General features: G+C 47.5%; 1 protein-coding gene across 3 annotated transcripts in view; it reads right to left on the bottom strand.

Moving 5' to 3' along the window:
* The window catches only part of LOC308197544 (uncharacterized protein), a 109,618-nt gene extending 95,948 nt beyond the window's left edge, over nt 1–13,670 (bottom strand). For 2 of the 3 annotated variants that reach the window (XM_080598183.1, XM_080598184.1), the window contains exon 1: nt 11,709–13,670. In XM_080598183.1, the coding sequence (XP_080454309.1) occupies nt 11,709–11,832 (124 nt within the window). In that variant the 5' untranslated portion in view covers nt 11,833–13,670. Of the gene's footprint in view, nt 1–5,447; nt 5,585–5,674; nt 5,722–5,821; nt 5,875–5,955; nt 6,009–6,130; nt 7,587–7,935; nt 7,991–8,129; nt 8,275–9,570; nt 9,664–11,708 lie in introns of all 3 variants that reach the window. The other variant, XR_013953064.1, reaches the window with a different exon arrangement.
* Nucleotides 13,671–14,166: the final 496 nt, after the last annotated feature.

Here is a 14,166-nt window from a genome sequence, read left to right as displayed (position 1 = left end):
GACGTCTAGCGTGCAGCATAGTCCCCGTAAGGGAGGAGGGTACCCTACAGGCTGACCGATAGAGTGGTCAAGGGGGATTTGCTGACCAATGGAACAGCCGCTAGCGATCTTGGGAGCAGATCAAGGAAATCCGAGGTTACTGCTGCATCCCAGTTTTGGGAGCCAGGACAGACCTGCTGATGACTGTATAAGAAGCAGGAGAAGGGTAAGTGGGCCTCTCACAATTGTGACAAGGTTACCTGGGTAATATTTGCAGCTGCTGGAGGGATATTAATTGGAGTGTTAATAATTGTATGTCTTATTTATAGATGTCTGGGTATCTCATGTTGAAAGCATTTGTGTAAGTGTATGTGTGTGATATATGGAGTAATAATTTGTGTCGAGAAGATGGTTGATATTAATAAAGAAGGGGGAGATGTGGGAGTGTGGCCATGGGGGTCGACAAGCCCCATGGTTGGTGATAACATCAGACTCTTAACGATGAGGCCATCAGGAATATAAAGAGTTTAGAGGGAACAAAGAAGGGTGATTCAGGAGACCCATGCCGTCTGGAGTTGCTTGTTCTCCAGCCGTTAAGGCATAGAAGTTGCTGGGTGTTTGCTGATTGCCAGGCAAAGTTTTTTGACCAATGAAGAGTTAGTGGAAAAGGACTGCCGTGGGGCGAATAGTGTAAGAAGGGAGCCTGTCCTCAATATGGGATGCAACACGATATGATGAAGTTCTGTCATCAATAAAGTAGTAGCAGTTACTGATCCTAAAAGAACCCTGGTGTCTGTGTGGTCGTTATGCCACAAATGGCACCCGAACAGGGACCTGAAGAAAACGAACAGGGACCTGAAGAAAACAAACAGGGACATGAAGAAAAACAGGGACATGAACAACAGGAACAGGGACGGGCTAACAGAACAGGGACCTTGATTGCCTAACAAAGATAGGTTCAGCCAAACTCAGCAAACAGCTCAAAGAAGCTCGTATAGAAAGTCGCTGGAAATAGGCGCACTGGAGCTGGAAGGAAGCTCAAGCCGAGAGAAGCAGACCCACGCACACAACTGTCCCTTGCTGGCCGAAGGTAAGCAGTTGTGCATTATGGGGAATCATACGTCCTTAGAAACAAAGACTGTCCTGGTAACCTCACAGCTTATTCAGACAGTTCATGATCCTGAAACATGGGACCAAATTGAAGTCAAGGTGTGGGACTCTGCTACCAGAGAGGACGGGGATGCGGTGGGATTGCTTGGCACCTGGCGAGCAGTCCCTGAGGCCTTAAAGAGCCGTGTGTGACCACAATCAGAAACGTGTGGTTTGCCAGATAGTGAGGGAGCTGCGGGCTCGTCTACCGATCCTTCTGCTACACCACCGCCCCCCCCCCGCCGCTACCGCCATCGCAGGCCTTTGCTGTTACGCCCCCTGGTGACCTGGACGTTCGTTTTGATCCAGGCCCTATAGGCCCTGAAAAGGAAACTGATCTGTTTCCCTTCGATCCGGGAGGAATATGATACATAAGGCCCGAAGGCCGAGTTGCTTAACAACTTAAAGCGAGACATATTGTTCCCACGACTAGCCCTGGAATTCTCCGGTGTTTGTAATCAAGAAAAGGAATGGAAAATGGAGACTGTTATATGATCTGAGAAAAAATACTGAAGTCACGGAAGATATGGGAGCACTTCAACCAGGATTACCAACTCCAGCTATGCTCCCCCAGTCATGGACATTAATAGTAATAGACTTAAAGGATTGTTTGTTAATTACTCGCCAAAATTCGGAAAACTTTGCCATGTTTATGTTTCAATTGATACCTTTTCTGATTGTACATATGTATAGGTGTACTCGGGTTTCTTATGAATATGTAAAAGCAATGTTCTATATATTTAGAAAGTTTGATGGTTGTGTGTGCCTGTTGGTAGAGCGTAGACTCCCCACACACCCAGCGCTGTTTACTTGCCTTTTATAAATATTACTAAATTCAGATTGAGTTGTATCTTCATTTATAACGTGTTTGAGACAATGTATTGTTGTGAAATGAGTTACTCCACGAGGAACATGGCCAGAGATGATACAAACAAGTTTGCTTATTAAGTGATATATTCTTGTGGTATGAATGAGAAGTGCAAGGGGCCTCTTTGTGTGATTGCATGATTGTGCTGTGTGAGTGAGACACAGCATCGTGCGAAGCAAGTGCAGAGTTCCAATCCGCGGTTCCATATTCTCCACAAGGAGAGCGGCCAGAGATGAACGAAGCGCGTGACAGGTTGAATGAATATTTTGTGCAGTTGTTTATTGTTATATTTGTGATGCTAGGGGCCTCTTTGTGTGACTGCATGACTGTGCTGTGAGTGAGACACAGCATCGCTGCGAAGCAAGTGCAGAGTTCTGATCCGCAGTTCCGTATACTCCATGAGGGGAACAGCCAGAGACAAACGAAGCGCATGACAGACCAAAAAGAAGTGCTGTTTTATCCAAGTGTTGATGGGTGGTACCCAATATATGGGCCCAGCAGTGCATCTTGTAATCCTATTTTTTGTACTTAAATGTTTTGAGTGCAACAAGGAGTAAGAGTTTAGAAGTTTTGGTATATTCGCTGTGGTGTTTGGTCAGTTTCCCAAGTATTGGGGGGTTGGGCTGGACTGATTATCAAAGCCGTAGAATAGAGTGTCACTTCGTTGGTGGTTCGGGCTTGAGTGCTTGGAATTTGGTAAGAAGGGGGAGAGTAAATTTATTTAGGCCTCAATACCTTTTTAAACCCCCATATTGGTAGATATGGGGGAGTGATTCCTTGTTTTGTGGGGGCTTACTAAAAAAGTGCATGAGAAAAATTAGCATTTGGCTTGAAATTGTCCTGCTGAAATGTGAATTTTGTGAAAAAGGTGGTAGTGTTTGTCTAGAAGACAGAGGGCTGAGTACTTCAGGTGTTTTCCCAAAGCCCTGTGGATTTATGATTGGAATAGGGCTCATTAAAATCTGAAATAGTCAAGTTTGTATGTGGAAGGAGGAGTTTAATCCCAGGGAACTGGGACATTTGGGAAGAAGATTAGGAAAAGATAATAAAAGCCTGCAATAAAAAGGTTTGCAGGGAAAGTGAAACAAGAGACAGTAACTAATAAGGAACAATAATAAATAAATAAATGGGAAATCACGGAAATGAGTAATACCCAAAACAAAGATGTTTTAAAGAAAGCCTCCTTGAGTACATGTTGGCATATTGGAAGGATATTGTTAGAAGTCGGGGCACATAAAGCAAGAGGACTTTCATTAAGCATTGCAATCAGTGGTGGCCACTATATAAGCTAAATGGCCACTTCATGGATCAATCGACTGTAACACTATCTTGCAATTAATGTTGCTTTGGAGGAGAGAAGGAAAATAGGATGAAATGTTGTATACCGATATGTTGTTTCAGCATCTTGGAGGGAAAAGGTATGGAATTAAGTTGGCCCCTGACTGAGCCTTTGGTGTTGGCATTAGAAAAATACAGCCTAGAGAAAGATAAAAGAAGTGTTAAAAGGGTTGTTGAAGGTGTTAAAGGTGTGGCATGCAGTATTTAACAGAGCTGTTTGAAGTTGAATGAGCAGGGAAAGAGGATGTAGGAATATTACTAATATTACTAGTTCTGCCTCAACCCAAGGCAGAGATCTCAAAATCACGGGTGTGAGCCCTCTGGGACAGAGTGATGATGATGGGTCCGAGACAGTTGTCATGGAAACAGGAAAAGGCATTTTTATTTGCAATGCTTGAAATTTAAATTGGGAAAAATGATTGGAATTCATCAATTTTTGTACTTACCCAGTTTGCCAAGGTCCTTCTTAGGTAGGGACTTGCTGAAAAAACTGGATGCAAAAGTTTCTTGTGAACAAGGAAAAATGGAAATAACCTTTTGACAAAAATTAGAAAACAGACAAGTTTGTTTCACGATACTAGATTGAAAGGATGCCTTTTTCTGCCTGCCCGTGGCAACTGAAAGCCAGAAACTCTTTGCCTTTGAATGGGAAAATCCTAATGGAGGATGAAAAACTCAGCTTACTTGGACTGTGTTACCACGGGGGTTCAAGAATAGCCCCACCATATTCGGGAAACAACTAGCCTGTGATCTTGAAGCTTGAACGACCCCTTCAGGAAAAGGGGACACTTGCAATACACAAATGATAGCTACTGAAGAAGAAAAGGAATGGGTATAACAGACTTAAAGTTTTTTAGCTTTTCAGCCTCCCCCCCCCCCCCCCCCCCCCAAGACGCAAGCCCCAAAAACCTGAACACAGGCCCTGAACTCTACAGACAGGCCCCAAAACCCATGACAAAGGCCCCAGTGGCTCCAGACAGGCCCCAAACACTAAATAAAGGCCAAAAAAGTATTAATGCAGGTGCCAAACATTACAGACAGGCCCAAAAGCCCAGGCACAGGCCCCAGATGCTCAAGGCTGAGACACTGCTTGGCTTTCTGGATTACTGGAAAGCAGGTTTCATCCTCAGCAAGGTGTGCACGGGCTAGACAGGATGGGGCTTCAGGCACCTCTTCACCTGCAGAAGCACACTGCCATCAGGCACCGCCACACCAGACAAACTTTTTCTGCTAAAACACTGTTCTCAGATGCCCTGCAGCATTCAAGTGACCTGCTTTGCTCCAATTCTAAAGACTAATGTCACAGCCCACCTTGCGCTGGCAGCACACAGCAGCGGGCCGGGCCGGCAGCACACCACCCACACTCCCCCCCAAACCAGAAACATTAGTCCAAAACCACAGAACCAGGACCCCAAACCACATAGAGGCAGGCTCCTAAACTGTATATGAAGACACACAAGCCCAAGACTGAGGCCATGATGGCTACCATCAAGAAATGTAGACAACATCAAGCTCTTGAAAGAGATCAGCCTTTTTAAGTCCCAATGGAAGACAAGAAACACTTCATTACTAGTCCCATGCCAACAAGACAATCCATTTAAGACCCATGATATGGTGCTCAGCAAGCACTGCAGAAGCCAAGAAGTATGGGAACAAGACCTGATAAATGGATACTATAGTACACAGAAACAAACATACACCATAGAACACATGCTGGAACTGCCCTGCCTGGCACATGCTAGGCTGAAAAGGATGAACCTGGGGCCTCTTTACCCAGTTGTTACTGGATCCTGGTCCTCTGCTGCACTGATTTAAAAGCCATCCCCATGCACATATCACACACAAACCCCAAGGTACAACCCCACCCAAGACACAGACAGGGCATTTCAGGTCAAACTCAGCTTTAGGAACTGCTGGAAAGCAGGCTTCATGCTCAAGGCATGCGCAGGCTACATGAGATGAGGCTCCAGGCACCTCTTTACCTACAGAAGACCGCCATCAGGAACTGCCACGCCAGACAACCTTTTTCCTCTACAACACCTTTCCTCAGGAACAACACAGCATTCAAGTGACCTGCTTTGCTCCAATTCTAAAGACTGATGTTACAACCCACCTTGCCTGTGGCACCTGATAAACAGAAGAGAAAGCAAGCGCAGCGCTTGGAAACCATCACTGCACATGCAGCTCCTTGTTGCTCTCTAGCCTCATCTCAAATCCTCAGCCACTTCTGTGGAGAGCCTGCCATGGCACCTGCAAAACAAGATGGAGACCCTTCATAGTCACCTTGCACTACTTGGCCATTCCGCTCCAGCCAAGCTCATGACCAGACACCCTTCTTACACAGCTCTTCAGAGTGCAGTTTACTCCTCTGAGCCTGTGTGAGACACCTGCAAAAGAGGAAAAAAAGCATAGGCCGAGGCAGCATCCAAAGCTGCAGCACAGCTAGGACAGTTACTCTCATGTGCTGCCTTACCTCTGCCCACTCACCTGCCCCTGAGGCAGATGCTTCCATCTGCCCTCTTAAGCCAGCTACAACACCTCTAAAAGAGAAAGAATGGACACTTAGAATGACAGTGAGAACTGCAACTCAGAAATAACTGCTCCATCTGTTCATCACTAACCTAGCCAGAGGCAGCTCTGGGTGCGACGTCCCAGGTTGTACACTGCATTTCAGCTTTAACAAATGAAAACACAGTCAGAAGATAACCATTCAGCTGCCAGCATTAGCACCCATCCCTAAACAACACAAGGGACCCCATTTTTATTTTTATCACTTCAGAACAGCAGACAACTTGCCTCGGCACCTCAGAACTAGGCCAAGCCAGTCACCGAGCTGCCAAACAAGAACTTGACAGTTCCAGAAGGCGCTCTTTCCTTGGACCGATTCCTCCTAAGGTTTATCTAAGGCTGGCAGAAAAAGAAACAGTCCACATCTGCAAGCTTTCAAGATTCAACAGACCTCTCCTCTAACACTATTCAAACACTATGCAAACAGCTGCTCGCAAGCAGCTCAACTCTCCCCCTCCACATCTGCCAAACACCACAGAGATGACTCTGTGCCAGCTGCCCTTGAGTACATGCCCAGAGGCAGACCGGATGTCTTTGCCAAAACAGTCCAGACAATGTATTAGTACACCGATGGACCGCCACGTTAGCTACCATCACTAACTGCCAGGCAGGACAGCTCCAGGCCAAACACACACACACACACACACACACAGAGGCACGCTACAAACGTTATGAACAAAACACAGGAGAACACCAGGTAGCAGCATGATGACTCCCAGAGGGAAGCCCTACAGCGACAAGGAGTCAGAACAGATGATCTGCGACAGCCCCAGGGACAGACTCAAATGCCATGACCTGCAACTGAAAGCGACCGCCAGAACTGGGATGATGGAGGCATTTATGCCTGCATTTATAGACAAGAGACCGGAAGGATGGGGAGTGCAAACCCCATAAGAAAAACGCTTTGGAAATGAATTCCCAAGCCAGAGCTCCTGATGAAGCCCAGATGACTTCTGCAACAGCGAGGATAGAAACAGACACGATCTGAAACTGAATATGATGCAGAAGACCCGAAATGCATCTGCGCTTTAAGCTGCAACTGCAAGACAAGAAGCGCTCAGATCAGCCCTACCATGATGAAACAAGTATTCAGGACCTTCAGTGTAGCTACTAAGTTGCCTATCTAGTCTGTCCAGCAGAAGAAGGCAACGAGGATATCAAGACCTGAGGAACACGTAACATATGATGATCATATCAGGAAACATTTGATACAAAAAAATTAATGCACAGAAGAAATGATCTCTTTAAGCTCCCACTGCAAGACAAGAGGTGCTCAGCTTCTGGTTGAGCATCAGCATTACTCCAAGGAGGTCAAGTGTTCAGTACCCTCAGGATGGCTTCCCCATAGCCTGCTGAGCACCAAGAGCAACAGCACAGCACAGACAACACAGAACACAGACACCAAGCTGGAACTGCCCTGCCTGGCACATGCTCAAGCCATACCTGACAGGACCCGCCACACATACCCTCTCTCTGCCTGACCATGATCAGTCCTGAAAGGCCCTATCTGCTGCAATGACTTAGAAGCACAGACCCTCGCCCTATGTGTCCATTCACAACCCCAACCCAGACATAGCACTTGCCCCCCAACTTAGCTTGGGAATGCTGGGAGGCATGTTCCATCCTCAAAACGGAACACAAAGGCTAGCCAGGACATTGCTTCAGGCATGGGGCTCCTCTTCACCTGCAGAAATAAAGTGCCATCAGGCACCAGCATGCCAGCCAAACTTCTTCCAATGCAACACTCTCCTCAGAAAGAGAACAGTAGTCAACTATCTGCTCTGCTACTGAAGTCAGATAGATAACCACTAGACAATTCCCCGCCTCCCCCTGCCAGCCACCCCCCAACACACAGTATTTGCCCCTGGACTTAATTCTCAGGGCTCAGAATCCATCCTCAATGTGGACCACAGAGGCCAACTAGGATGTTCCCAGTATTTTCTTTGTCCCTGGAAAAGAGGAGTCACCCAGAGGTGGACCAATGGACTACCAAACCAAAAACAGTGCCCATTTTTCAACTTTTCTCCACTCACCTTCCCAATCCAGGCTTAGTGCTTCCATTTGCTGTGCCGAGCCAAGGTCACGTGGCTTAGGCCAAGGAGAAAGAACAGACAAACATGGACAATCCACAAAAGTCTATACCCACTCCTCTTCTTTCCTCCCCTGCCCCAACAGCCAAGAAGCCCCAGACCCACATCCCCCAACCCAGTACCACCGCTTCGCTCACCTAACGTCCCAAAGAGATGCATCACACTCTGCTCCTCTTGCACTCCGAGCATCTCCAGCATTTCAGGAACTGGACCCGCTGACGTCTGGCGCTCCTCAGGAATGTGGCAGGAGATGTATTCTGCTGTCACAAGTGCTTGCCAAGCCTGCCCAACAGGCAAAACAGACTAGCAGAATCCACCAACCAACTCAGGGCCCACACTGCCATCCACTCACCCTCGTGCCTCATTCAACTTTCCAGCTTAGTCCATGCCTATGACCTGGGCTACAAGAAACAGAGACAAGGTCATGTCTGTGATGGACACGCAAACAGTACAGCTCCTTGCAGAGAACTCAAACACAGAGACCAGAAAAAAACAAAACCCCTCAGGTCCACAAATGCCAGAAGACCATGAATGCACAGCAGCCCCGGCAGGGGTAAGCACAGACAAAAAGCACACCCTGAGGCACCTCATAGCCACAGCCTATCTACTGCAATACCTAGCTCTTCCCAGCTGCTTTACCTCTGCTGCTCTCTGTCTCCAAATCAGATTCTTTTAACTGCCACGCAGAGTGGTAGTCCTCCGGGCACCATAGAGGGGCAGCCCTCTGGGTGCCATAGAGCAGCACCATAATTTTATTTTTTATTTCTTTTAATTTCAAAACAGGGGTCCACCTCCCTCTGGAGCTGGACAGTAGGTCAAGCCAGTCACCGAGTTGCCAACGCAGAGCTTCATAGTTTTAGAAGGCGCTCTTTCCTTTGACTGATTCCTTATAAGTGTTATCTACCACTGGCAAAAGCAATAAACAGACTGTAAACAGGCACTGCCACGTTTGACAAACTTCATGTTTTTAATTTTATGATTTTAAAACAGCAGTCCACTTGCCTCTACATCTGAAAAATAGATCAAACCGGTCACCAAGCTGCCGAACAAGAACTTGATATTCCAGAAAGTGCTGTTTCCTTTGACCGGTTCCTCCTAAGGTTTACCTACTACTGGAAAAAAGAAAAAAAGACTCTGTGCCAGCTGCCCTTGAGTACTTGCCCAGAGCTTGAGTATTCACCCAGAGACAGACCAGATGTCTTTCTCAAAAGCGTCAGGACAATGTATTATTGCACTGATGGACCACCATGTTAGCTACCATCACTGATTGCCAGGCAGGACAGCTCCGGGCCAAACACACACATAAAAAGGCACGCTACAAACGTCGTGAATAAAACACAGGAGAAGAATTACTTTTACTGTAAGAATTACTATAAGAATTACTCACCTGAAGAAGAGCTGCATGCAATAAAGGCTTCTACTACTAATACAGATTAATTTACTTTAAATGATCCTACTAGATGTTACCTTAAATAGATGTACTTATCTCTTTCAACTTGGAAACGCATCAACCCATAGACTCTGACCCACCCAAAAAAAAACACCTGCAACTGACTGAAGGAAAAACAAAGCACTTACCCCCAAAGAGCAGCTCAGGCAGAATGAGCTCTCTGATAGGACACCTGCGGCTCATATACCTTTAGGCCCCATCCGGCACCCTGCCCCAATCACCTGGGAAAGAGGAGAAGCAAAGCACAGGAAGGGATAAAGAGAGCAGGAGGAGCAGCAGCTGCATTTTTTATTTGGCTTAGCTCAATGGTGTGTGGAGTGTTGCTAGAAACAACAATTCCTGTGCTTTTGCTTCAGTTCTGATTATTGAAATGACTATATGACCAAGTAGGTAGCTAAAACTTTTTTTGACTGTAATTAGCTGAAACCTTTCTTTACATAGATAGAAATAATCTAGGAGTGTAACAGAAAAAAGCCATTCAATGTAGTAAAATAACTCACAGGAGAAGTAACATACCTTAGTAGACTATCTAAAACACAAAAGGCTATGCAGATGGGTCCAAGAAAGGCAACCCAATCAAGGTCTGAGAAGGGTACAGACATTCTCAAAAGGAGCAGGGAAAAAACAGTGGCACAGTACAAGCTGGAAAGGTCACTAAGAAGATTTAAAAGATTTGTAGGACCTCAGGAGGGACCTGAGCAGAGCACGTAGGTCCTTGGAAAGTATGGGGGGGGGGGGGAGTTAGGCAGGGACTAGGAATATTAAGTAGAGAAGAAAATGAGTGTTGTGAGCCTGAAGCGTGTACAAGCATCGTAAAGAGGGCTCCTAAGAGGACGGGGAAACAAAGGGAAAGCTGCTTATCTCTGAGAAGTCGTCCTTGATCTTCGTGCCATGGACATTTGTCTCGTGGGCTTGGCGCATGAGTTTAGTAGTCCCCATGCATTGAAGGCTTCTTATCTCTGAGAAGAAACAGTGTGGCCAGCAGCGCTAGGTAAGTGATTGTCCCCCTGTACTTGGCTCTGGTGAGGCCACACGTTGAGTTCTGTGTTCAGTTTTGGGCCCCTCACTACAAGAAGGACGTGGAGGTGCTCAAGTGAGTCCAGAGAAGGGCAACAAAGCTGGTGAGGGGTCTGGAGAACAAGTCTTACGAGGAGCGGCTGAGGGAGCTGGGGTTGTTCAGTCTGGAAAAGAGAAGGCTGAGGGGCAACCTTATCGCACTCTACAGGTACCTTAAAGGAGGCTGTAGCAAGGTGGGGGTTGGCCTATTCTCCCACATGCCTGGTGACAGGACGAGGGGGAATGGGCTAAAGCTGTGCCAGGGGAGGTTTAGGTTGGATATTAGGAAGAACTTTACTGGAAGGGTTGTTAGGCATTGGAATGGGCTGCCCAGGGAAGTGGTTGAGTCACCATCCCTGGAGATCTTTAAAAGACGTTTAGATGCAGAGCTTAGTGATATGGTTTAGTGGACAACTTGTTAGTGTTAGGTCAGAGGTTGGACTGGATGATCTTGGAGGTCTCTTCCAACCTAGATGATTCTGTGATTCTGAGAGGTCCTACATGGCTCTGAGTGCGTTACTGATTTTTTTCACCAGCAGGTGGGTGGCAGAGGGCGCTACCACCCTCATCCTGAGAACGGCTGACGCAGCTTCCCAAACCGTTTTCTCAGTAACAGAAGCAGTGCGAACCGCGTGGAAAACCACAAATGCAAACGGCAGAAAAACGCACCCCGCATCATCTTGGGGAGGAAATAACTGCCCTGAGCAACGTGCCCTTCCCAGCTAGGAAGATGAGCAGCAACGTGAAAAACTACATTTCCCGGCATGCTGTGGAAACCAACATGGCCGACAGGAAGCTCAAAACCCCAAGACCACGACTCCCAGCATGCTGTGGGGCAAGACCCTCAGGTCACCTGACGCTGCGGATGGCCCGGAGCCAGCCCCCGGCTTCTTGACCTGCGGCCCGACGCCCCTCCCCACTCCCCGCCCGGGGCTTTCCCTGCCCCAGCCGCTCCGCCTGCAGTGCCACGTTCCCAGCAGCAGGTGGCGGCATAGGGCGACGCACCACTACTGCGCATGCGCGCCGCCCCCCCCCGCCGGAGGTACTGCTTTTTCGCCAGCTGACTCCGCGCACGCGTGGAAGCAGGCACGGCTTCTCAAAAGGTTTTCTCGTTAACAGAAGCAGTGGGATCCGCGCGGAAAACCACACGGAAGCGGCAAAAAGAGGCACCCCGGTCCACTGGTGCGGAGGAAACAACTGCCCTTCCTACCTGTCTCCGTGTTGCTCCCGGCTTGGAAGCCGAGCGGCAGCGTGGAACGACATTTCCCAGCATACCGCAGAAGCCAACGTGGCCGACAGGAAGCCCGGAGCCCAAAGACCGCAACTCCCGGCATGCTGCGGGGCAAGGCACTCCCAGCCCTGACACCCCAGGGCCAAATCCCTGCTTTGTTGAAGCCAGGGGTAGAAGAATGGGGGCTTGCGTAATCGCATTAAAAATAGATGTTGCTGAATGTCTTTGCTTACTACTGTGCAAATTAACCGAAACAAGGAGTCTTGGGGCCCCTCACGGAAGGTGTTTCCTGACAAAAATGGGGAACCTGTCTCAAAAACCAGCTGAGATGGACCTTGTGGTTTGGACAAGAGCCAAGGAGCAGCTGAGTCTGTACAAAGGCAGGGGGTCAACTAGTGGTGATGAAGAGGAGTTATTGGACTTCATCCCCACAACCCCCCAGCGACCACCACCAGAAGGCACTGCGCAGGCGCAGATGGGAGGAGTTCATGGAAATGACTGATTGGAACTAATTTTAATACAAAGTGGGGATAGGTTATGAATATGTATAGGCGTATTGGGAAACTTCATGCATATGTAACTCTTTACTGCATATAACCAAGGCAAGATGCTGCGTTGGGGAACGCATGCCTTTGGGAGCTATCCCGCATGTGCTCGGCACCGACATAAACCACATAACCTACTTTATAACTTATTTGCTTTGAGTTATAGAGTTCTTCCACAAATCAGAAGTTAGTTTCTCCCAACTGTTTCTAAATCCCCAGGAAGTGTCATCTTCGGCCGCTCTATGTAGGGTCTTGTTTGTTTTTTTCCCAAATGTTTTTGAGATCAGTCAAATTTGTCCCATTTGATCTACATGTATGCAGCAGCCAGCATTAATTACACACATTAATTGCATGCTCCTCCTTGTGAGGCTAGTAATAAATCTAGTACTGTTCAGTTCTGGAGTACTATTTTTGACAAACTTGTTACCTCCTTTTTTAGTGCCCGGACTGCACTCAGAGTGTTATTTTCTAGTTCTTCAATTAGAGCTGAGATATTTACAGTAGCTTTTTCTAATTCACTCGCACCAACCAAGGTAAAAACCACCTTGCAAAACCACAAAATGCCCTGTGTTTCTTTTTACTAGAGGATCATCTGGATTCATTTTCATTCTGTGTAGGGTCTCAGGGGGGCTTTGGCTTTGCGGGTCTTCAGTAATAGTTACATTTGGAATTATTGCCCCCAGGGTGCAAGCTCCCTTCCATCCTAGGGGCAACACCTTCCTGGCTTGATTGCCACATAGTCAGTACCACCCCTTGCCATTTGGGACTGACCATCCGGTTACAGGATTCTCCCGTTGTATCTATCTGGTTTGCATTATGTATATTAGCATTCCCGTAGCTACCAGGTACAGTATGGATTATTCCCTACTTCATGGATAATATTTCCACAACCAGGGTCAGTACTATTGCCCCCTGAGTTTCTATCAATGTTGTTTAAAAGGCACCTTTGATAACACAGTATATTGTAGCCAGGATTATGTGTAGGGAGCTCAACTTCAAAATCTGTTCCTTCCCAGGACTGAGTATGATCCGTCATTTTCAGAAATCTAGAGAATCCAGACACAGTTGCTGCTGGAAATAGCAATCAGGCATTTCCCAGGGATCTCCGGCATCTCCCAGAGCACTTCAGCATCTCCACAGGGCACTGAAGCACTTCCCTGGTGAAGCTAAGCACTTCCGTGGAGCACCAAAGCATCACCCCAGGGCACCCAAGCACCTCTTTGGAGTTCCCAAGCATATCCCAATCTCCCCTTTTGAGCACTGAAGCATCTCCCCAGGGCATGCAAGCACCATGCTGGAGCACCCAAGCATCTTCTTGGACATGTTCTTAAACTAGTCGAGGATTCCTTTAGATTACATATTCGGAGGAAATTCTTCACAGTAAGGATAGTAAGGCTGAGGAACAGGTTACCAAGAACAGTTTTGGATGCCCAGTCCCTGGAAGTATTCAAGGCAAGGCTGTATGGGGCCTTGCCTAACCTGATCTAGTGGGTGGAATCCCTGAGTATGGCGGGGGGGGGGGTTGTGTTTGATAATTTTTAAGATCCCTTCCAACACATAACTACGCTTGGTGACAGCCAGACACTAAGCACCTGGGGAGATGAATGGGTGCCTCAGGAGGTGCTTGGGTTCCCAGGGGAAATGCTTTGGTGCTGCAGTGAAATGCTTGAGTTCTGTCAGGAAGTGTGTTGGTCCTCCAGGCAGATGCTTGGCTCTCCTGGTGAGATGCTTGGGTGCCTCATGGAGGTGTTTGTGTGTCCTAGGGAGGTGTTTGGGTTGCCTCAGTGTTGTCCGTAGGTTTGTGCCTGGTGCGCCTTACCAATAAGCACAGAGTCAGAATCCACACGAAGGTCTTTTAATCAAATAATGAATTATATAACTCTGCAGAGTCA

Source organism: Anser brachyrhynchus (genome assembly GCF_964034855.1).
Source record: "Anser brachyrhynchus genome assembly, chromosome: 6".
NCBI classification, from domain to species: domain Eukaryota; kingdom Metazoa; phylum Chordata; class Aves; order Anseriformes; family Anatidae; genus Anser; species Anser brachyrhynchus.
The sequence above is the reverse complement of the archived record's forward strand: the minus strand, read 5'-3'. Positions and strand labels throughout refer to the sequence as shown.